General features: G+C 50.8%; 1 protein-coding gene across 5 annotated transcripts; it reads right to left on the bottom strand.

Annotated features, from left to right (window-relative positions):
- Positions 1 to 55: 55 nt before the first annotated feature.
- Positions 56 to 23,940, bottom strand: LOC129544755 (CMRF35-like molecule 7). 5 transcript variants are annotated; one of them, XM_088829371.1, is made up of 6 exons: positions 23,779 to 23,940; positions 16,945 to 16,997; positions 16,668 to 16,842; positions 14,763 to 14,850; positions 11,274 to 14,120; positions 56 to 396 (listed from the first exon to the last, which is right to left on the bottom strand). In XM_088829371.1, exons 1-5 carry the CDS (start codon positions 23,816 to 23,818, stop codon positions 13,955 to 13,957), a joined length of 522 nt encoding a protein of 173 aa, XP_088685497.1. In that variant the 5' UTR covers positions 23,819 to 23,940; the 3' UTR covers positions 56 to 396; positions 11,274 to 13,954. The 5 variants fall into 5 exon arrangements, with proteins under 5 accessions (XP_088685497.1, XP_055264647.2, XP_088685495.1 ...); XM_088829369.1 differs by lacking the exon at positions 56 to 396 and adding an exon at positions 14,374 to 14,553 and having other exon boundaries at positions 13,984 to 14,120; positions 16,668 to 16,997; XM_088829370.1 differs by lacking the exon at positions 56 to 396 and adding an exon at positions 14,378 to 14,553 and having other exon boundaries at positions 13,984 to 14,120; positions 16,668 to 16,997.
- Positions 23,941 to 24,779: the final 839 nt, after the last annotated feature.

Genomic DNA, 24,779 nt, shown 5'->3' with positions numbered 1-24,779 from the left:
CGGAAAATCTGAATCTTGCGTCCAGGACTCCTGGGATCTTAGTGCTTAGGGGAAAAAAAAAACCTTTATTATTTTAAAACAGTTTCAAATTTACAGAAGAATTCTGAAAACAGTACATAGTATTCCTATATATCCTTTATCCGGATTCACCCTTAAAAAAACCCATTTTGACACATTCGTTTCGTTCTTCCGTTTACACGTAACGTTTTCCGGAATCATCTGTGTGTAGGTTGCTTAAATGATCTCTTTTGGACTAAGCCTGCTGCAGCCAGATGCCCTTCTCGCGTCTTGGGATCCCAGTGGAGTCCGATAAGTCCTCCCAGTTGTGTCTTGCCTTTTACAGTTCAGATTCTCCTTCAAAATACAGCACTGTGTTTGGCGCGGGCGACCTGCATGCTAAATATTCGCAGTATTAAATGTGAGTGAAAGTGTTCAGGTGTGTCTGATTTTTGCAACTCTATGGACCGTAGCCTGCCAGGCTCCTCAGTCCACAGAATTCTCCAGGCAAGAATACTGGAGTGGGTTGCCGTTCCCTCTCCAGAGGATCTTCCTGACCCAGGAATCGAACCTGAGTTTCCTGCGTTGCAGGCAGATTCTTTACCGTTTGTGCCATCAGGGAAGGGGAAAGGAAGTGGTATTAAATAATGTTAGCTTAATCATCTATTCAGGCTTCCCAGGTGGCACCATTGGTAAAGAGCCCGCCTGTCAATGCAGGAAACATAAGAGACCAATCCCTGTTCTTCCCCGGAGAATCCCATGGACAGAGGAGCCTGGCGGGCTGCAGTCCAGAGAGGCACAAACAATCAGACATGATTGAAGGCACTTAGCACAGGCAGCACACAATCATATGTTCCCAACTGGTCTAAAGGGTTGAAAGATATTTCTAAATTAGCCAGAGTCCTTTAGAAAGATGACCCAAGGCTGACTCACTCAGGGTTAAGAAAATGACTTTAAAACTGTTTCCCTACGCCCCACCCCACCCCCAAACCAAGTCTGTTTTTTAATCTTTCTCCCCCGCAAGTCCTTGCATAAACCCTCAGCACTGGAGCGAGGAAGGACTAGACAGCCGTGTGTCTCCACCTTGTGGCCATACTTGGAATCACACATTCTGCGCACCAAGCCCATTTTCATTGCTCCAGCCAGTCTGCCAAGGCAGAAGAAATTCTGTATTTTCTCGATCACTGCAGCTGAGAAGGGGAAGGACTTGAAGGACAGAACAACCCCCACTCAGCTTTGCAATGCCTCCTTTGCCATTCCCATCCCTTGGATGTCACTGTGCTGAAAGGAAAGTCGATTCCTCCTCAACTTTGGCTTCTCTTCTTTGGTACCCAACCGCCTTTTCCCAGTCCCTTGACTGTCCCAGGCTGACTTCAGCAGGTCACAGGGAAGGGCAGTCACACACCCTGTGGCTGATACAGTGGATCTGGGGTCAGACAGAGCAGGTCTTAGGTCTCACCTCTGCCCAGACTCGCTCCAGGATCTGGGACTGTCCCCCAAGGTCACTGAGACTGTGTTTTCTCATCCAGTGATGGCCCAGTGGCCCTTTAGGGCTTTCAGCCTCACCAGGCTCAGAACCAAGCTCTTCTTTCTTTTTTTTAAAATAATAATTATTTATTTATGGCTGGGTTTAGTCTTCACTGCAGCATGCCGGATTTTGGTCCCCAGACCAGAGACTGATCCTGCGCCTCCTGTATCGGAAGGTGGAGTCTTAGCCCCTGGATGAACAGGGAAGTCCCAGCAAGCTCTTCTTAAAGGCTCCTTCCACCCTGCCCGTCTGCCACCCGCTTGTTTAGTTGCCTCTGAGACTCCCTCCAGGAGGCCTTGACCTGGATTCTCAGTGTCTGAAAGTTGTTGTTTTTGTTCAGTCACCCGGTCGTGTCCGACTCCTTGCGATCCCATGGACTGCAGCACGCCTGGCCTCCCTGTCCCTCACCGTCTCCCGGAGTTTGCCCTGGTTCGTTTCCATTGCATCGGGGGTGCCATCCAGCCATCTCACCTCTGATGCCCTCTTCTCCTTCCGCCCTCAATCTTTTCCAGCATCAGGGACTTTTCCAATGAGTTGTCTATTCTCATCAGATGCCCAAAATACTGGAGCTTCAGCTTCAGCATCAGTCCCTCCAATGAGTACTCAGGGTTGATCTCCCTTAAGATTGACTGGCTTGATCTCCTTGCTGTCCAAGGGACTTTCAGGAGTCTTCTCAGCGCCACGGTTGGAAGGCATCAATTCTTCGGCGTTCTGCCTTCTTTCCGGTCCAGCTCTCACAACCGTAGGTGACCAAAGGGAAGACCATAGCCTTGCCTAAGTTACTTGTCTGAAAGTTACTTGTTGCCATTTCTTTGCTGTAACACTCTTCCCAGAGCCTTTGAATCTGACCCTCAGGACTCTTGCCCTCTCCTTACAGGCTGTGAATCTGGGCCCCCTGGGGCAAATGAATCCACAACACGCCCTAAAGCCTAGGCCAGGGGCAAACTCTGGGCTCCCACGTGTCTGGAGGAAACGTGTAAAAAGCAAATGACACTGCTCTCAGAGCTGTTGACAGTCGTCATGTGGACCCACCGAATAGAGGCCTTGAACCAAAGAGCATTCTCCCTGTAAGAGACTTACCTTACCCCCTCCCTTTTCTCCCTTGCTTTCTTTCCTTCTGTCTTCCTCTCTCTCTTTCTCTTTCTTCCTCCTTCCCTCCCTCCTTTCCCTTCCTTTCTCTTTATCAGTAATTGTTAAGCAAATCTGCAAGTCACCAAGGCCTTTATTTTAATAGTCACAGGTGGGAGCACAGCTAGTCATCCTTGAAAGGTAAAACCCAACAGCCCACATTGGTTCATTTCTATGATGAAACAGCCCAGTCAACCTCAGCTGCCTTGTGCAAGCTGTAATAACCTGCATTTACAAGTAACACGTTAAAACAAGCTGTAAGGATGCTGGCTGCACCAGCCAGGCAACTAACTGTTTAATAAGTGAAGTGAACTGTTTAACAACTGATGTTGGCATCGGTTTGTTAGTGTGTCAGTTCAGTTGCTCAGTCGTGTCCAACTCTGCGACCCCATGGACTGCAGCACGCCAGGCCTCCCTGTCCATCACCAACTCCAGGAGTTTACTCAAACTCACATTCATTGTGTCGGTGATGGCATCCAACCATCTCATCCTCTGTCGTTCCCTTCTCCTCCCACCTTCAATCTTTCCCAGCATCAGGGTCTTTTCAAATGAGTCAGTTCTGCACATCAGGTGGCCAAAATACTGGGGTTTCAGCTTTAGCATCAGTCTGTCCAACGAATATTCAGGACTGGGTTCTTTTAGGATGGACTGGTTGGATCTCCTTGCAGTCCAAGGGACTCTCAAGAGTCTTCTCCAGCACCACAGTTCACAAGCATCAATTCTTCAGTGCTCAGCTTGCTTTATAGTCCAACTCTCACATCCATGCATGACTCCTAGAAAAGCCATAGCTTTGACTGCATGAACCTTTGTCAGCAAAGTAACGCCTCTGCTTTTTAATATGCTGTCTAGGTTGGTCACAGTTTTTCTTTCCAGGAGCAAGCGTCTTTTAATTTCATAGCTTCAGCCACCATCTGCAGTGATTTTTGGGGCCCAAGAAAATAAAATCCCTCACTGTTTCCCCATCTATTTGTCATCGTTCGTGTGTGCAAGTGGCTGAATCTGGAAGCAAGTGAAGAGGAGAAATGATGGTTATAAAGGAGCAGGGAGCTTGGGTTGATGAGGGTCTCTAAGCATCTAACACTCAATAAACTGAATTCAAGGTGAAAGTCACCATCAAGACTCACAGATGCAGACAACAAACACGTGGTTGCCAGTGGGGAGAGGGGAGGGGGAGGGGCGAGATAAGGTCAGGGGATTGAGAGATTCGAACTTCTAGGTATAAAATAAATAAGCCACAAAGATAGATTGTACAGCACCGAGAACAGAGCCACCATCTTATAATAGTTATCCATGGAGTATAACCTTTAAAACTTGTGAGTCACGGGTTTCCCTGGTGGCTCAGTGGTAAAGAATCTGCCTGCCAATGCAGGAGACAGAGGTTCGATCCCTCATCCGGGAAGATCGCACACACCGCGGAGCAACTAAGCCCGTTATACCACAACTACTGAGCCTGTGCTCTGCAGCAAGAGAAGCCACTACAATGAGAAGCCCGCACACCGCAAGGACAGGGTAGCCCCCACTTGCCACGAGAGAAAAAAGCCCGCACAGCAACGAAGACCCAGCACCGCCAAAAATAAATAAATAAATTTTGAAAAAAAACTTGTGAATCACTGTATTGCACACCCATAATATATCATATTGTACATCAACTCTACTCTCTAAAAAGGAAGTCACTGCAGATGGTCAGTTGACTAAGCGGCTCTTCACTTCCACAGAAGCAGAACCATCCTCAGAGTGGGACGGGTCAGACACAGACCACACTCCCCAGATGAGCGAACTCGCGGGCTGTCAGCTGACCCAAAGGACGTGGCTCAGGAGAAGAGGCTGCATGAAACTCTGCAGATGTCGGAGAAAGGGCTCCCAGGCTTTCTAGTCTTGTCACAAATGAAGCTGAAAGAGTATCATCCTCACTAAGCCCAGAGCGGGACACTCAGCATCTCAGGAGCAATTTGGTGGATGGGTGTGTGTGTGTGGGTGGATGGGTGTGTGTGTGGGGGGGGTGTGGGTGTGGGTGTGTGTGTGAGAGAGAGAGAGAGAGACAGAGAGACACACACACACAGGTTCAAGACGGGAGAGATCAAAAATCCAAGCATCCATCCTTGGCCATCACAGACCACGTTTTTGTACCCATGTATACACGACTGAGCGACTGAACTGAACTGAACTGAACTGATAAAATATATCTGTGACTATAGGTGTTGGAAAAAATCCCATCAGTGGAGCTTTTTTTTAAAGTCTTTACTGAATGTGCTACAATACTGTCTCTGTTTCATACTTTGGATTTTTGGCCTTGAGGAACTTGGGGTCTTAGCTCCCCGACCAGGATCCAACCTTCACACCCTGCATTGGAAGGCAAGGCCTTAATTACTGGACCCCAAGGAAGTCCCTGGGAGCTGTTTATTTCGATAGATATTGATAGGTTGCCCTTCAAAAGGCCTTGCCCTCTGACCTTCCCATTAAGAACACCCAGCAGAGCCCATTTCCCTTCACTCTTGCCCATCTTGGATATTTTCAAACCTCTACTTTAATGTGAGTGTGACTGGAGATAAAACTATCAATTTGCATTCCCTTCGGAGTGAACTCCCGTTTTCCCATGGATTGACCACTTTAATTTCTTTCCCTGTGGTCTTCACAGCCTGCTCCAGGGTGGCAGGCCCAGGCATGCGGGGAGCACAGCCCAAGTTCACACGCCCGAGGAAACAGTCCATAGTCTCCATCAGGAGCTCCGGATGGAATCTGATCAAGAAAGAGTGTGGATCGCAGGACTTCCTGCCTTCCTGGGGCTCCAGTTTAGGGACCAACGTCTGTCCCCACCCTTGTCATTGAAGCATCTTTCTTCCTGGGTACAGAGCTCCAGGGGGTCGACCTCAGAAAGAATCACTCTCTACCCACAGATGTTTGAGGTACTAAGTCCTCCAATTCCAAATTCTCACCTGGCAGAGGCAACACAGCCTGGTCAGTGATTAGAGAGGCCCAGAGCAGCCTTCAGGAAACAGTCCTCCTCTCCCGGCTCCGCATCATATGGGAAGTCGGGGCTGGCCGGGGTGGGACTGATCATGCGTCATCCATTTCACAGATGTTAAAACTGAGGCCCAAGGAGGTGAAGGGATGCACCCAAGCCTGCACTGTTTGCACAGAGCCTGGATTCTGGACCAGGCTCTAAAGAGACCTGAGTCTATTCTTTTTTTTTTCTCCTTTAATTGAAATACGGTTGATTTACAATGTTGTGTTGGTTTCTGGTGGACAGTGAACTGAATTCCTTCACGTATGAAGTAGAGTGGAGACTGGCCCTGCTCAGCAGCCAGAGTTATTGAGAAAAATGTGGCGGTGGATGTTGTACAATGGGGTTTGCACTGTTTGCACATGCAGTGCGTGTGTGTGTGTGTGACAAACCGCTGTCACTGGCCTGTGGTGTACATTTCCTTCCCACCCCCATCAGCGGGGTGGATGCTCTCTGAACTCCCTCCATGGACTTTTCTCCTTGCTGCTGAATTTTAGGCTCAGCACAGCAATTTAGGTCTATCTAGTCAAAGGTCTGTCTGGTCAAAGCTATGGCTTTTCCAGTAGTCATGTATGGATGTGAGAGTTGGGACTATAAAGAAATCTGAGCGCTAAAGAATTGATGCTTTTGAACTGTGGTGTTGAAGACTCTTGAGAGTCCCTTGGACTGCAAGAAGATCCAACCAGTCCCTCCTAAAGGAGATCTGTACTGAATATTCATTGGAAGGACTGATGCTGAAGCTGAAACTCCAATACTTTGGCCACCTCATGCGAAGAGCAGACTCATTAGAAAAGACCCTGATGCTGGGGAAGATTGAAGGTGGGAGAAGGGGACGACAGAGGATGAGATGGTTGGGTGGCGTCACTGATGTGATGCACATGAGCTTGAGTGAGCTCCGGGAGCTGGTGATGGCCAGGGAGGCCTGGTGCGCTGCCGTCCATGGGGTCGCACAGAGTCGCACGTGAGTGAGCGACTGAACTGAACTGACAGCAGTTTTAACGGGGAGTGTGGGAGTGATGCTGAGATGAGATCAAGGAGAAGGCATGTGAGCAGCTGGAGGATCCAGACCAGCAGACAGAAGGACCCACCGGTCCCCTTGGGTTGCTCTGCCTCATGAAGTGGGCCGCGGGGACCCTGGGGTTTCGTCTGGTTGGGCCAATCTCCCCACATGCGTCTGAAGAGGATGGATGTAGAAGATGGTGCAGGGGCCGACTTGTGTTACATCCCTTGGGTGAGTTTACCCAGGCCTGGTCCTCATCCTTGCAAATCTAGACCCCAGACTCCAGCCAGACAAGCAGAGATGCTCAGACTCCACCATGACTCATTTGCTTGACTTATTAAAGTTTGAAGTTGAGAGTTCCCTGCAGTTAAGACTCCGTGCTTCCACTGCAGGGGCCTGGGTTCCACCCCCGGTCAGGGAACTAACAGCCCCACAACCCGTGCGGTTTATTCAGAAAAAAAGAAAATAAAAGTGAAGTCAGATCATGACATTGGTCCTTTGAGCCTGGCAAACGTTCCATGTGTCTTTCTAAATGCTCCTCCCTGCGCCCAACGCTGAGTTTTATTTTAAGTGAACTCCGCCTCACAGGGGCAGGCCCCCACTGGCGTGCAGACACCCCCCACACTGTCGTTTCCTCATTCCTGTATCTGTTAACGAGTTACTAGATGCCAGGCGGTGTCCACACGGGGGATGGAGAAATAGACGAGATAAGCACGGCTCCTGCTTCGTGGCTGTCCTCTTCCTCATTCCGCTCATCAGCACGGAAAACAAGCACTTGTGGGCGCCTGCCGTGCAGAGAGAGGGCTCAAGCCTTCTCGGATTCAAGATGAAAAAGCTGTTAGGAGACACCGAGTCTGTATCTTCCCTGCACGCAGGACACTGGACGGAGAGCGGCCGCAAAACCAGAGACAGAAGGTCGCAGCAGCGCAAGGACCACAGTCCACACACCCGGACCCGCTGCAACGCTCGCTCTTTTTAAAAATCTTTATTTAGTTTTGACTGCGTCGAGTCTTGCTTCGTTTCAGCGCCGGGCTCCTCTCTACTTGTGACTCGTGGGCTCAGCCGCTGTGGCGAGTGGGCTTAGTTGCCCCGAGGCATGTGGGATCTTAGCTTCCTGCCCAGGGATCAAACGCGTCTCCCTTGCTATTGGCAGGCGAATTCTTAACCACTGGACCACCAGGGAAATCGCTGCCATGTTTTTTTGGTCCCCATTATTCAGGATTGGATGTGTTTGTCCTGATAAGATCACCCCCCAGTCTTTCTCAGGGCAACTTAGGAACCCAGGCTTAGCAAATGATGTGCAAATCCAAGGTGTTTTTTTTTTTTAAAGTCTAAAATCTTTACTTTTTAATCTGAAAGGACCAAAAAGAGTTACCCAGCAGAGGAAAGACTAGAAAATCCTTACAGGATCCATCCTGATTTATCCTCAGAAATTCTTGGCTTCTCAGTATGCTGTTTGAGCATCTTAACTCTCTGACCAACCCTACCCCGTTAGTCCCACGTCCCTTCTTGCAGCCGTCCTGAGAAGCACAGCCCTCTCCATTTCCCCAAGCAGGGCTGGGGACAGCCTCAGAATGCTCCTTTTCCAGTTCTTGCGTGTTTTGATATAAAAACAGCAGCAAATCCCAAACTTATGTGGATTTTACCCCAGTGCCATTAAAATTTTTCTATTGGCCACCGTAAAAACACTTTTAAAAAGTTGAAAAATATTATCATTTCAGTGATACTGGAGTTATTTTAAATTCTTTTTTCCATAGCAAGTCTTCACCACCTAGTGTGTATTTGACACTCACAGCACTCCTCAAGGCAGACCAGCCACAATGTCACGTGCTCGGTAGCCACACGTGTCCTGTGGCTGCCATATTGGTCTGGATGCTGGTTACTCAGCTCCCAAACCTCCAGCCCAGATCTCCTTGGAGCTTCTCCTTCCTCTACCTTCTTCTCCCACCTCCGCCAGTTCAGTTCAGTTCAGTTGCTCAGTCATGTCCAACTCTTTGCAACCCCAAGGACTGTAGCTCACCAGGCCTCCCTGTCCATCACCAACTCCCAGAGCTTACTCAAATTCACATCCATTGAGTTGGTGATGCCATCCAACCATCTCATCCTCTGTCGTCCCCTTCTTCTCCCGCCTTCAACCTTTCCCAGCATCAGGGTCTTTTCTAATAAGTCAGTTCTTTGCATCAGGTGGCCAAAGTATTGGAGTTTCAGCTTTACATCAGTCCTTCCAATGAATATTCAGGACTGATTTTTCACTCTCCTCTTTCACTTTCATCAAGAGGTTATTTAGTTCTTCTTCACTTTCTGCCATAAGGGTGGTATCATCTGCATATTTGAGGTTATTGATATTTCTCCCGGCAATCTTGATTCCAGCTTGTGCTTGCTCCAGCCCAGCGTTCCTCATGATGTACTCTGCATATAAATTAAATAAGCAGGGTGATAATATACAGCCTTGACGTACTCCTCTTCCTATTTGGAACCAGTCTGTTGTTCCATGTCCAGTTCTAACTGTTGCTTCCTGACCTGCGTACAGATTTCTCAAGAGGCAGGTCAGGTGGTCTGGTATTCCCATCCCTTTCAGAATTTTCCAGAGTTTGTTGTGGTTCACATAGTCAAAGGCTTCAACATAGTCAATAAAGCAGAAGTAGATGTTTTTCTGGAACTCTCTTGCTTTTTCGATGATCCAACAGATGTTGGCAATTTGATCTCTGGTGCCTCTGCCTTTTCTAAATCCAGCTTGAACATCTGGAAGTTCGCGGTTCACATACTGTTGAAGCCTGGCTTGGAGAATTTTGAGCATGACTTTACTAGCGTGTGAGATGACCTCCTCCAGTTGTCTTAATTTCAAGTATTAAAAGAGGCAGTACTGACAGAAAACTCCTTGTACGGGGTTGACAGCCTGATGCAAGCACACCACGAGCGTTCGCCTTGGTGGCGGGATAGGCGGAGCGCGCGCAGGGTTGTGTTTAAACTACGGAAAGTGCCAGTCCTCCCGACTGCCCCGTCACAGCCCCTCCCTGCCTCTGGCCAGCTGCCCTTCCCCTCCAAGGCTCTCACTTTTCTCTCTGTGGTCAGGGCATGCCTTAAATAAAAGTCTTCAAAACGAAGATTCTACCCATCTTTCTGGTTTGATGACTAGGGTATGATTAGCGTTGGATTTTTTTTTTCCTTCCCACATTCACTTTATCGAGATTAGTTTGGGAATTCCCTGGTGGTCCAGTGGTTAAGAATCACCTTGTAATGCAAGGGTATGCAGGTTCCATCTCTGGTCCAGGAAATAAGAGTCCACATGCTGCAGAGCAACAGAGATGACTGGCAGAGGAGGAGCAGGGGGCGGGGGGCATAGTGAGCAGCAGCAAGGGGATGGGAGGGGACTGCCCAGAGGGAGCCAGGTTCCAGGTCCCCTCCCTGCCAACTCTGCCAGTGTGAGTGTAGGGGGAACTCAGGAAAGCCCCCAGAGGTGCATCTGGACTCCCCTTCTGGGAGGAACCCTGACTGCCAGCTTCACAGGAGGCAGGGTCCCCAGATAAGGACATAAACAAAGCCAGCCCAGGATCTGGGAAGTTTGGGGCAAGTGGGACAAAGCCAGGCAGACAAGCCAGTTGTGGAGAACGGAGCTTCAGAGAATGGGTGAGCGAAGCGCTGAAAACTTATTCCTTTCACCTCATTTATTAAGAAAACAGGGCTTCCCTGGTGACTCAGATGGTAAAGAATCTGCCTGCAATGCAGGATACCCAAGTTCCATCCCTGGGTCAGGAAGATCCCCTGGAGGAGGGCATGGCTACCCACTCCAGTATTCTTGCCTGGAGAATCCCATGGACAGAGGAGACTGGTGGCTACAGTCCATGGGGTCGCACAGAGTTGGACACAACTGAAGCAACTCACCACACACCCATCAGGAAAACATCTTTCAGGACGCACCCGTCATCAAGAAGAAAGCTCCCCGAGCCCTGGCTTGGGCACCTGTTGCTTCTCCCGCCCCTGACTCGCTTCTCTGTGCTCTGGGTGAACTTCCTCTGTGGTTGCACAGTTGCTTAGAAGTGAAGGCCCATGAATAGGAGCTCACAGGGAAGGAGAAATTGTGCTTTCCTCTAAAAAGAGCGATCCATGTCCGCTTTACCTCAGCCAACTCTTGCTTACAGAATCCGCTAAAACCACACATGAGGAACCATCCGAGTCTCCAGCTATTGGAGGGCATGAGGGCTTGAGTACCAGGCACCTGCTAGAAACACACTGGCCAGAAAATGCCATCCCAGCTGCAGTGCTGACCAACTTCATTTCTGTCTCTCTCCCTGCCCTGGAGAGTGGGCGTATTAGTCAAGTGTTGCCTGACAGCTTTCACTGGAGCCCAAGAGGCAATTCCCAGAAGCATGAGTGTGTGTGTGATTTTATGTGTGTGTGTGTGTGTGTGCATTAGTGGGTGAGTGTGTGTGTGGCAGAAATGGGATTCAGGACAGACAGGGGATGCCTACTCCAGTGGATTTTCTTTGATGACATTGTGTGAGTAACAACCCACCCACAGTTTCTCCATAGAGATCAGGGGCTAAGCGAATATCAGCTGCAAAGAACTGTGGGAAAATCACTGTCACCAGGTTGGCAACAGCCAATGGCCCCTCACCCACCTGAGCTGATGAGGCAGCTGGACTCTGGCTTTGCCTCCTGCAGAACAGAGCTGCTATGTCACCTGAATCTATCTGGCCGGATCTTCAGAAGGCTGGATCTTCAGAAGGCTGGATCTTCAGAAGGCTGGATCCAGGATGTATTCACAGAGGAGGGGACTCAGGTGCTGGAAGACTGTGGGTTCCCAACAGGGTGACTTGGTGAGTCTCCCATCAGTTCAGTTCAGTCACTCAGTCGTGTCCGACTCTTTGTGACCCCATGGACTGCAGCACGCCAGGCCTCCCTGTCCATCACCAACTCTGGCTCAAATTCTGTCCTTTCTGGGAATTTGCAGGCCCATCACTGACCAGAACCCTAAACCAAGTGCAAAGAGGGAGAAGGTTTCTCATTGGCCAAAGGACAAAGAGAGGGGATTACAGTACCCCAGGGAGGTGGGAGAGGGGAGGTCCCAGCCACCTTACTGGGGACAGGGAAGATTCCCTTCTCCTTTACCCCCAGGTGAGGCATCTTCCGGTGGCCTCTCGGGGCTAAGAACCTGGGCCCACTTATTAGGACAAAGGGCAGGATGGACGGGTCTTCACAGGCGTTCAAAGAGAAACATTCCGTGTAGAACCAGGGAGTGGAATGTGGCTGGCGGTGGGGAGGGACTGGAGGGGATGGGGAGGAGTGGGAAAGGCTGCCCAAAGGGCACAGACTTCCAGGCCTGAGATGAGTAAACCGGGGCTCTAAGAGTAAGGGGACTTGAGCTCATCAGACTGCTGTATGCTGTGGGTTTGTCAGAGGGTAGATCTCATGTTCTCATTGCACAAAAAATATTAAAACTGATTTTTTAAAAAAGTGTGTAAAGTGGTGACTGTGCTAGCTTGATTGGGGTGCTCATTTCACAATGCACATGTATAATAAACTATCGCATTGTGCACCTTTAAAAAATCACATTTACACCTTAAATATACAGTTTTTATTTGTCGCTGTTCAGTCGCTCAGTTGTGTCCAACTCTTTGGGGCCCCGTGGGCTGCAGCCCACCAGGCTCCTCTATCAATGGGATTCTCCAGGCAAGAACACTGGAGAGGGTTGCCATTTCTTCCTCTAGGGGATCTGCCTGACCCAGGGATCAAACCAGCATCTCCTGCATTGGCAGGCGGGTTCTTTACCACTGAGCCCCCAGGGAAGCCCAGTAAAGCTGGGGGAGCAACCAAAGGGAAACATTCCAAACATGTATCTATCCGCGTGCTTGCTGTCTAGGTGTGGAGGGACACACCTCAGGTGGAAGCGTCTCTCCTCGGTGGAGTGAGGCTGCCGTGGTGTGAGGACTGTCCCCCGACTGACAGAGAGACCGAAGCCCTTGATGCACGTGAGGCGCTTCAAAGGGGCGACTTTCCCTCAGACATTTTAAATTATTACAGTGATTTTAAAGAACATAGCTTTTTTTTTTTTTTTTAACTTTTGAGCCACACAGCATGTGAGATCCTAGTTTCCCAACCAGGGATCGAACCCACGGCCCCTGCAGTGGAAGCTCAGATTTCTAACCACTGGACCAGCAGGGAAGTCCCCGAAGGACATCACTTCAGAGAGGGAACAAATTTTCCTCAGACAACTTTCATTAACCCGATGCACACATTATTTAAAAGAGACGCCACCCCTTCCCTCAGACAGCTTTTATATCACCCTCCCTGACCCTGAGGTCGTTTCTGAGGCCCAGCGGCCCCATGGAGACCCTGCAGTCCTGCTGAGGGGAGGACGTGAAGGCTGGGCTCCTAAGTCTCAGCCCCCAGGGAGCACAGCCTCTGAGAGATGGGGGGCTGGGGGCTCAGGGAGCCAGAGCAAAGTGGGGAGGAGAAGGATGAAGGGGGAGAATGAGGGGAAAGGGGAGGAGGAGGGGGAGGAAGGGGAGGGGAAGGGGGAGGAAGGGGAGGGGGAGGGGAGGGTGAAGGGGGGAAGAGAAAGGCCAACCCCAGGGCCCCTTCTCAGCCCCCTGGACACAGAGCAGTGTCCTCCCTGGGCAGAGGGGATGTCAACCTGTCATGGTCCAGAACCAAGACGCTCCCCAGAATCACCCTCCTTAGGATGTGGTATGTGTGTGTGTGTGTGTGTGTGTGTGCTTGCTAGTGCATCAAGTCAAGTGACGGTCACGAGCCATCAAAACCCAGCTAGAGATTCATGTTGATGTTTGACAGAAAACAACAAAGTTTTGTAAAAGCAATTATCCTTCAATTAAAAAATAAAATTGCTCAACTAACTTAAGGAAAAAAAGACTACAAAATCCCATAAGTCGGAAGCCCAGTCAGGGAGCGTGCTGAGCTGGTCTCAGGAAGGAGTGCCCCGTCCCCTCCCCTGCACCCCTGTGGCTTCTCTCTGGACTTCGGTCCCTGGCCCTGAGCCCCAGTTCTTCCAGCAGTGGGGACACAGTGGTCTGAACCTGGGCTCTAGCCCAGCAGCTCCCAACTGTGAACCCTGAACCCCAAGAGTGGGTCCAGGCAGGGCACTTGCAACCCAGAGAGGCAAGAACAAGATTCTGGCCCTCCAGGTGGGGACCGCACATCAGGAGTGGCGGCCCTGAGCCGGGCGGGGCAGGACGGGGCGGCGCCTGACACCCGCCCCTCCCAGGGCCCCAGCTTCATCCCTGTGATTCCGGAGTGTTCCTTCCACCGCTGCGGTGCTGGAAGGCTCCGCTCATCCGTCCGTCTAAACGGGGGTGTCTTTGGTCAGAAGCTCAGAGGACAAGTTCGCGTAGATGGGCTGTTCCCACCGCTCTGCGGGGTCCCTCTGACGTTCCTCCAACCAGAGCACAGCAGCAACCAAGCCGAGCAAGAAGGGCAGCTTCAGGAACACCAGGAGCACGTAGTGGGTCCTGGGAGGGGACGCAGAGCAGTCAGAGCCCCGGGCCCCTCCACGCCCACCCCCCAGAACTCGGACACTGGGGAGCCTTGCGGGGAGCAAAGCCTGTGACCCTGCGCTCGGCAGCCCCGTCTGAAGACTCGCAGGGACCTGTTAATGGCTCGGTGCTGAGGGCTCCTTGGAACAGCTCAGCTTTGTGGCTTTGCTCTGGATCGTGCCCACGTCCCTCTCCAATTTCACCTTTGCCTGAAGTGCAGGAGGCGCACCTGCCTGTCACCCACGGCAGGCTGGCTCTGCGTCTCACCGCTCCCACGACCGCCGGCTCCAGGTTGCTAAACCGCCCGAAACCTGGAGGTTTGTGTCTCGTCTTCCTCCACATTCAGAAGTCATCTGTGCTGTTTTGTTGAAGGGGCAGAGGGCCCGCGACCTCCCCTCCAGCAGGGATGCTTATAGAGGAGGAGTCTGCAGATCAGACGTCTGGCCGGGGCTCGAATGGCAAGATAGAGGATAAGGAGGGGACTGGGCGGAGGGGCACGGTGGGTGGGCTTGGGGCCTTGGCTCTGACCGCGGTGGGCTCCAGGATCAGGTGACTGACTGCATGAGGGTTGTCGGCCCCAGAGGAGAGGCCGCAGGAGAAAGGACCACAGGTACTCACCTGCTGTGGGGGCGGGAGGACGCGGCTACACGGTTGGTGGTCCTCGTACTGGAGACCTGCCTTCCTACTACAGTCAGAGCAGCTTCCCCTACACACAGGTGAAGTCGGCCCAGGTCATCAGCACAGAGCCGGGGTGCGTGCTTCCCTCACCGTGCCCCACCACGCTCAGCCCTCACAGGAGACCCCCTTCCCCTGGTCCAGGGGGCTTCCTCTCTCTGGCTGCAGTCCCTCTACTTTCTCCCCTTCCTACCAAGTCATCTGAACCACAATACACAGTCATCTCCCCCCTCGTTTCCAGGTGTGGCCAAAAGGAGTAAAATTAAATGTGTCCATCCCAGTCTCCTAGTTCGTCCCACCCTCCACGCATAAAACAGATAGCAAGTGGGAAGCTGCTGTGTAGCCCCGGGAGCTCCGCTGGGTGCTCTGTGATGACCTAGCAGGGTGGGAAGAGGGGGTGGTGGGAAGGAGGTTCAGAAGGGACGGGATACTTGTATGCATATGGTTGATTCACTTCACTGTGCAGAAGAAACCAACGCAACATTGTAAAGCAATTATCTTCCACTTAGAAATTTAAAAGAAGAAAAAGAATGCATGTATTAATATATGACTAACTGAATCCCTTTGCTGTACAGTGGAAATTAACACAGCATTGTAAATCAACTATGGAGTCTAATCCCTGGGTTGGGAGGATCCCCTGGAGGAGGGCACGGCTACCCACTCCCGTATTCTTGCCTGGAGAATCCCAAGGGCAGAGGAGCCTGGTGGGCTACAGTCCATGGGGTTGCAGAGTTGGGCATGACTGAACAACTAACGCTTCCACAAATCAACTGCACTTCAAAAAAAATAAATTTTTAGGATGGAAAAAAAATTACATTCCGATTAAAAAGGAATTCAAAAGAAAATGAAATAAAAGTAAGCACTGCTTTTTATTCTGGGGAGAGAGAAAAATCGCACCGCAAGTGGGACTTCTTGGTTGAAGGTGGTGGGAATCCCTCTTCTGGGATACACTATTTCTGCTCAATAGTGCCCAAGCAAACAGGGCTCAAGAACGGACAGTTCTGGAAACAGGGCATCTAGTTGCTGCTGCTGCTAAGTCGCTTCAGTCATGTTCGACTCTGTGCGACCCCATAGACGGCAGCCCACCAGGCTCCCCCATCCCTGGGATTCTCCAGGCAGAACACTGGAGTGGGTTGCCATTTCCTTCTCCAATGCATGAAAGTGAAGAGTGAAAGTGAAGTCGCTCAGTCGTGTCTGACTTAGTGACCCCATGGACTGCAGCCTACCAGGCTCCTCCATCCATGGGATTTTCCAGGCAAGAGTACTGGAGTGGCTTGCCATTGCCTTCTCTGGGACATCTAGCTGCTGGCATGGAAATGAGCGAGGGGGATTCCGGAAGGCTGGTGGATAAGAGGACCCCTTCCGGTGAAATAGTGAACAGTGACAGTGATGAAGCAGACATACACCTCATTATGAGAAACTGTGGAGACGATTTATTGTGAGCACCCTGGTCTCCAGAGAGCAGGGGCCCCAGAGCACCCTGGGTGGCCGGGTTCCTGGGGTTCAGCGCTGGGACGCACTGGGTTACCCAGATATCCCTCTGTGCCCCTCTGTGGAATGACAGGTCCCGGGTGTGATGACCGGAGGTTGGCCGCTTCCTAGAGTGATGCTCTGGGACATCACTGCAGGGGCCTCGGGGAGACGGCAGGGGTGCAGCCGGGCGGGGAAGTGATGCTCTGCCTTGGTCTCTCCCCCTTCCTGCCCCTCCGTCCGTCCCGTGCTGTCGGTCACACTCACTCTCAGACACTCCGTCCTTTCTCTCCTGCCCTCAGGGAGGGGTGGGGAGGGGACTTCATTCTTCCAGTCCTGAGCACCAGGGCCCCGAAACGTAGACAAGGAAGCTCTTACTTGGACCAACAGTCACTTTGATTTGCGTCCTCAGGTCGGCTCCAGGGTCCTCAATCCCACACCAGTACGTGTCTGCGTCACCCAGCCTGAGCTCCTGCACGGTCACTGTGAACGAGTGGTTTCTCTGATCGTCCTTGATGGACACGCGGTCTCCTTTCTCTTCTTGCTCTGATCCCTGGGTTTGCACGAGGATCCGGCATGAAGCCCACTGTGCTCCCCGGCACCACCACTTCTTGTGGGTCTCCCATCCAGAGTCGTAATGACACTGCACGTTCACCGACTCCCACTCCTGGCCCCAAACGGACTCTGGGCCTCGGATGGACAAACAACCTGGAAAACAGAATCCAGAATCCAGCTCCTGCCGTTCCAAGCTGGACCAGACTGATGTCCGAGATTGCACAGGGTGCCTGGCCTTCCCAGAGTCCCCCAGCTGATGCCTCAAGTCCACCTTCTCCTCTGTCCTTCTCCCCACCAGCCGCCCTGGTTTCTTTGGTCCCCGTGTCCCTGTACCTGCTCACCACATCTGCTTTTCTGGCACTTTCTTTCCATGTACTCTCAACACTCTTCTCAACCGGCTCCTCCTCTTCTCCAACCACCCGGCCCCCAAGGCCTCTACGGGTTCTCTTCTCTCCCTTCGTCTTTAAATCTTGATGTCAACAGTGGAGCTGTGTTGCTAAGTACCGAACAACCTGTCCTCGGGGGTAAAAATAATCTCCGGTTTGGAGTGCTTTCCAATTTCCGGAGTGTAAATGTTCCCATGGCTGACTTCAGGCTAGCCACGTGACATCACTGGGCACCAAGGTGGGAAGAGTTGTCCCCAGTCTGAGCCAGCTCTCCCGGGGAGGAGCCAGGGCCCCCTCCAGCCTTCATCTTGTCTCAATGTATTACGCCCCAAAGAGTGACTGTCCATTCCTTTGGTTTCAGTTCCTGCCTATATGCTGATGATTCCCAAATCCATGTTTGTAGCCCCAACTCTCCCCTTGGCCCCAGCCCGCCTGTGCGCATGCTAAGTCACTTCAGTCATGTCCGACTGTTTGTGACCCCATGGACTGTAGCCTGCCAAGCTCCTCTGTCCATGGGATTCTCCAGACAAGAATACGGGAGTGGGTTGCCGTGCCCTCCTCCAGGGGATCTTCCCGACCCAGGGATGGAAGCGGCATCTCTTACGTCTCCTGCACTGCAGGCAGATTCTTTACCACTAGTGCCCCCTGGGAAGCCCTGGCCCCAGCCTACCGCTTACAAATACGCACTGGATGTCTCTTTCCCAGAGTCAATAGTTACAGAGCTATGACGCTTCTGAGGGGAGCTGCCTCAAAATGGGAAGGGTGGGAAATGGGAACAAACCCACCCTGGAACTGAAGACTAACTGTACTTAAAATAATATGATGACGCTGGTCAGACCACTGATGACCAACTTGAAGATGACCGTCAGAGCTGACTGTGCTGTTTCTGCATGGAGCCCCCTCCCGCCATCCATAAAAGCTCTGGCCTCTTGACTGTCCGTGAGAGGGGAGTCAGCCTTTTGACAGGCGTCCGTGCCCAGCACCCACCCTGCCCTGTTGCTGGCATCCAAACTAAAGCAAACTTCCCACCAGCCCGGTGTCTTTAATGGCTTTGGAGCAGCGAGCAGCTTGATCCTGCTTTCGGCTATGATAAGAAAGTAGTGTAGATTTCAATCAGACCTAATGCTACTCTCTCTTCAATCCAGCACCTCCACAAGCACACCTAACTGGAGACCCTGGCATCCTCATTGCCCTGTCCTCTCCCTCCCCCTCCACAACTAACGGGTAACCAGTTAGTCAGCTCTCCCTCAAAAACGGGGGCTTCCCTGGTGGCTCAGTGGGAAAGAATCCACCTGCCAATTCAGGAGACTCAGGTTTGATCCCTGGATTGGGAAGATCCCCTGGAGAAGGAAATGGCAACCCACTCCAGTATTCTTGCCTGGGAAATCCCGTGGACAGAGGAGCCTGGCTGGCTACAATCCATAGGGTTGCAAAGAGTCAGACAGGATTGAGCGACAGCACAGCATGCCTCAAAAATGCTTGTCCAAATTATTGTCTTGTTTCCTTTTCCGTCCAGGTCCACAGCCTGACATCCTAGAAAGAGACTGAGCTTTGGACACAGAAAGACATGTCGGCCACAGACTAGTTGGGAAACTTTAAGTTGCTTCATCTCTGAGCCTTGCTTCTGTAAACTGGCTAGCTACTTTCCACCTTGCAGGTTCTTCTTGGGGATGTGTGCAACGCTCAACATTCAGGAGTTGCCCCATCAGCGGTAGCCCAACCACAGCCCTGCTCTGCTGCCTGGGTCACAGCAGCAGCACCCCGCGGGGTCTCCCCACCCCCTACTGCACCCAACCTCCTGTCTCCTCTGTACATCGCCACTGGAGTTTTGTCCCAAAATTGTCCCCAGATCCTCCCAATGACACTTGCCATGAGCACTTAAAATATTCCAAGACCTCTCCTGTAGCCACTTCCCACTGCCTTGGAATGATTTTAAATGCCTGAGTTTCCTATACTTAAAATGGATAAGCAAAGACTGACTGGACAGCACAACGAACTCTGCTCCATGTTACGGGGCAGCCTGGATAGGAGCAGAGCTTGGGAGAGAATGGATACCTGTGTGTGTACAGCTGAGTCCCTTCTCTGTTCACGTGAAACTGTCACAACACTGTTAATCTGCTCTGCTCCAATACAAAATAAAGTTTTTTTAAAATGTCTCAGTCTGGTCGTTAGGTCTTTTGCAATCTCGAGCCCAGTTCTCTGTGCAGTGCCACTTCGTGTGGCTCCCTGACTCCCACTCTGCCCACCCCCACTCTCCTCTCCCCGTGACTCTGACGCTGCCTCCTAAGAGGCTGTGTCACTGCCCTTCTCCTTCCTTCCAGCTAGAAACCCCTGCTCCCAGCCCTGCCTGTCTCCTGGCCATTCTCCAGGTCTCCTTCAAGGTCCAGCCTTCTCTGCAGCCTTCCCCACACTTCTCCACAGCCCTTTACAGGAACCTGAATGCTGCACCGGTGTTTTACCATCCTCAGCAGTCTTTCTCTCTGCCTCCTTTGCTAGGACGCTCTGTTCCAAGTAGCAGAGATCTTGTGCTTGATTTTTTTCTCTCTTCCCATCCCCAGCCCCTGTGACTTACACAGTGTCTGGATCTTGGTTGGTACTGTTGAAGTTTATGATTAATTTTGAAAAGAAGCTGGTCATTATGATCTCAGACAGAATCATCCAAGTCTAAGATCAACTATAGTTTCCACACCAATGAGAAATGAAGTGTAAGGGTGATAGCTGCATTGTTAACCAAACAGTGGACACTGGAAACGAGTCCAAATGCCCCCAGTGGGAGCCTGGGCTAATAGACTGTGAGCTATCCGACACATGGTTAAAAGAAAAAGACAGGGACTTCGCTAGTGGTCCAGTGGCTGATTCCCCACTCCCAATGCAGGTGGCCCAGGTTCGATCCCAAGTCAGGAAACTAGATCCCATATGTTACAGCTAATACCCAGTGCAACCAAATAACTAAATACATGTTAAAAGAAAAGACAAATCATAATGATGGGAGGGACGTCCCAGATATATTACTATTAGGTTAAAACAAGTTGCCTGACAGAGTATGTGTGATTCCACTTCCTTAGTATTTTGATAGCCCATGTATGGGGGGGGGATAAATCGATCTTTAATAAGTGGTTAGTGTTGAGTCTGAGGATTTTGAGAGGAAATTTCACTTTCTAAGTCACACATTTCTATTTTGTCAAAATCTTCAAAAACATAATTAACTGATAATACTAATGAACATAATTAACAGCTTTTTTTTTTAATTAAAAAGGAGTCAATTAAGAGAATTGCTAAAAAGACAGGAATTGATGTAAATTAAAATCTGATGCTAAAACTGAAACTGCAATACTTTGGCCACCTCATGCGATGAGTTGACTCACTGGAAAAGACTGATGCTAGGAAAGGTTGGGGGCGGGAGGAGAAGGGGACGACAGAGAATGAGATGGCTGGATGGCATCACCGACTCTGTGGACATGAGTTTGAGTGAACTCTGGGAGTTGGTGATGGACAGGGAGGCCTGGCGTGTTGTGATTCATGGGGTCGCAGAGAGTCGGACACAACTGAGCGACTGAACTGAACTGAACTGAAAATCTGATGTAAGAGTCAGCAGAAAGGGTCATTTTTTTTCCCCTTATAAATAAATAACACAGCTATAGTAGGAAGCAAAAGCACAATCAACACAGATTCTATCTGCTGGTGACCATAAACAGCAGAAAACAGGTGTGGATACTTGGAAACAGAAATGCCATCCACCCCAGTGTAGGGAATTTAATAGAATGGTCAAGCACTCATAATGTGGTGGGGCTTGTTTTTTAAAAGTACATGGGAGGTTTTTATAGACAGAGATTATGATTGATAATAAACTGTTCATTAGACCTACACGTATTTTCAAGATTTTTTTTGTTGTCATTGTTTTTTAGTTTTTGGTTTTTGGCCGTGCCACTGCAGCTTGCAGGATCTTAGTTCCTGGCCAGGGATTGAACCCTCGGGCTCCAGCAGTGAAAGCGAGAAGTCTTAACTACCGAACCTCCAGGGAAGTCCCCCAAGAATTGGTCTGAAGGAAGAGAGAAAAATGATACGACAGTCCTGCTGACCTGGGAGCAGAACTCTGGGAAACACGACTGGTGGGTTTGAAAAGCCTAAGCCTGTTTGGGGCTTCCCTGGTGGTTCAGACAGTAAATAATCTGCCTGCAATGCGGGAGACCCAGGTTTGATCCGTGCGTCCATTGAGAAGATCCCCAGGAGAAGGGAATGGCTACCCAGTCCAGTATTCTTGCCTGGAGAACTTCATGGACAGAGGAGCCTGGCTGTTTGAATTTCAATGTTTTTTTTTTTTTTTTTTGCTTTCGTGAATTTGAGATAGAAACTTTCTTTTTCATGTCAGTCTTTCAGGAAACTTTGCCCTCTGTGCAAAATTCTTGGGTGAACAGTCTTGTCTCAAAATCGAGATTGTGGTTAATCTCCACATCTAGGCTGATGGCAAGTGACAAATAACGCATAAAAATGAGTCAAATTCACCCAAAGGGTGCTCAGAGCAGAGGTCGTGAGGAACTTGTGTTTTGTAGTGGAGTTTGATCCTGTATTAGTTTGCACTTATGGGGCTAGGGGTCTGGGCTGGTGTTCCCCAGACACCATGCCAGCCCAAGCTAAGAGAAATAGTTTCTGGGGTGCAGATCTGGGCCCCTGGCTATTCTTGCAACACTTTGCTCTTTGGAGAACAGATATCTCTTCTCCCATTCTTGGAGTTGTTGGGGGTCAGATAACCAAGCAGATGAATGTCCAATCAGAAGCTGCGTCACTGTGACGTCACCGTGTCCATCTTCTCTCCTGCCTTTCACAGAGGAAACCCAGGGCGGCTGATGGTGTCTAGAGGTGAAAACTTGACTGTCTCGCTTTTTTTTTTTTCCATCCTTGACTAACTTCATGCCCAAGTTCATTAAGAATTGGAAGAGGAGGGACCCGTCCACTCTCTCAAGGCTAACCCTCCCCCAAGCCACCAACCAGCTTGTGTGAGTGTGTGTGTGGCTGTGCAAGTTTGTGTGTTATTCTGTGTCCCTGTGAGTGAATATATATGTGTGTTTGTGTGTCTATACCAGTGTGTGTGTGTGTATTCTGAGAGTGTAAGAATATAGACATGAACTGCCATGTGATTCCATTGGTAGGTATGTATGTATGGGTGTGTTGTGTACATGCGTGTAAGAGCATGTGATCCCAACACAGTCCACCCGCGCCCTTCTCCTTGGCCTCCCGGTGAGCTGGACGTAGAGGTTAGGAGAGAGAGGAGATGGAGGGGTGGGCTTGGGACTCAGATGGAAAGCTGGAGCCCAGGGGGAGAGGCAGACATTCTGAGCGGCCATCCTTTGGGAGTCTGGGCCATCTGGGGTCGCTGTTAGTGAACATGGCCGTCACAGACAAGCCAGTCCCACAATCCGCCCACAGGTATCATCAGACGGATTCTTCAGCATCAGAACCGCCAGCAACGGCAGGGAGAATCTGGGGACGCCCACAGTCCTACCATCTGAACGGTAGAGTCCTGCATCATTAGAGCTGGGAAGGGCTCAAGGACTCCCATCCCACCGGAAATCCAGCTCGGCCCTCCGGACTCCTTGGCTGTGCTCTTTCCTGCGGCCCCTCTAGGAGTGGTCTGTGAGCGTCACATGGTCAGTCCCCAGGCCTGGAGAGAGAGGACTTGTGACCCACACCTACTGCTTACATTGGGCAAGCTTCCACACTGTTTCCTGGATGCTAGGGCAATGGTTTTCCATGGAAGAGAAGCCCCTCCCGTCACCCAGCAGTTTCCTCTTTGAAACCTTCCGTTCCTGGGCAGCATATCCCGGGCCCTTCAGAGTCCTGGCTGTGGTACTCCCAGCCTCACTTTCAACCAGTCACCCCAAGGCTCTCTGAGAATTCAGAGCTCCCTCTGCACGAATCCAGCATCCTTTCTCAAGCCTCCAACCCTTGGCATGCAGTTCCCTCTCCGAGGAACATCGGCCCCTCTTCTCCACGTGGAGACCTGATCCTCACATTCTCCCAGGCTCATCAGATGGACGGTTGCCACGAATCTGTTCTGCTCAGCTTGTGGGAACTTAGTTCTCTGACCAGGGATTGAACCCAGGCCCTCAGCAGTGACAGTGCAGAGTCCTTACCACTGGACCGCCAGGGAAGTCCCAGCTCCTCTTTTTAATGGTCAGTCCTATTTCTCTTTTCACTTCCTCAGGGCCAAATGCCTGCCTGGGACAAAGAGGAACCTAGTGAGCTTTCGCTGGATGAATTAACAAAGTCACCTCTCATTTCCCCAAGATATTCTTCCTTGTACCTGGGACAAGGGCTTCTCAGGTGGCACAGTGGTAAAGAACCCACCTCCCAAGGCAGGAGATGCAAGAGATGTGGATTTGAATCCTGGGTCAGGAAGATCTTCTGGAGGAGGGCATGGCAACCCACTCCAGTACTTTGGACAGGGATAGTCCATGGGGTAGCAAAGAGGTGGACACGACTTAGCGACTTAGCACGCACACATATATGGGACAGACCCTCCACCCCTCACCCCTTGCAGGGCCACTCACCTGGGAGACTGAGAAGCAGCAGAGCTGGGGGCAGCCACATGGTCCTGCCTCTGGGGTTCCTCTCCCTCCTGACTTACAAACTAGGAAGTACGCCCAGGTGCCAGCTGACTCTGAAAGCTCTGAGCACAGGCAGGCTGGTGCCCTCTGCCCGTCCAGACTGCCTTTGAGTTTCTTACTCATTCACTTCCTTTTATGGAGTGAGTGTTTCCTGCTTTTAATTATTCAGCATAAGCAGTGCTGTTTCTTGGCAGGGCTGGGTCACAGGGTGTGAGAGTCTGCACTAGGTAAGAAAGAGGAAGCTAGGGAGCTGCACAGGGGACTAAAGAGGCCTATGTCTGCATAAGGGTCAGAGGAGCGAGTATCTGACCTACCAGGCCTTGGGTCTGGTGTCAGCTCCAGAAATGATTCTCCGTGACAGCAATGAGTCCCAGCAGCAGGAAACTCTCCAACTCACATGTCAGGTGTCCGTGCTTGTCACACTTGCTGATGCCTCTGTCCAGGTGTTACAGCCAAGTGCATAAATGTGCCGGCTATGAAACGACACAAACCCGGGCTCTAACCCCATGAGCACCACATATAAGCCATATAACTATGGACAACTTACTTAATCTTTCTGAGCCTCAGTGTTTATATCTGTAAAATGGACTAATAAGAGATGTTATGAGAATTTAATTTGGAAATGTATGAGAAGTTCCAAAAGCAGAGTTCTGGGATATGGTTAGCACAGTATCCTGGGCAAGACTTCAGACACTAGATGAAGAGTAGGGTTAAAATAACCACAGGATAGGGGCTTCCCTGGTGGTCCAGGGGTTAAGACTCTTTTGTCCCACTGCAGGGGGCTTGGGTTCCATCCCTGGTCCAGAAACTAAGATCCTGCATGCCACAGGGTGTAGCCAAAAAGAAAAAAGCCCAGGACAAGAGGCTGAGAAGAAGCCAGTGGACTGGGTTTCCTCACTAATAATAGGACAAATTCTAATCCTAACCAGACATCATTGAATTCA

Source organism: Moschus berezovskii, chromosome 20, assembly GCF_049115385.1.
Source record: "Moschus berezovskii isolate FMDL1 chromosome 20, NW_MosBer_1.0, whole genome shotgun sequence".
Lineage (NCBI taxonomy): Eukaryota > Metazoa > Chordata > Mammalia > Artiodactyla > Moschidae > Moschus > Moschus berezovskii.
This window is presented reverse-complemented; position numbering and strand designations above follow the sequence as displayed.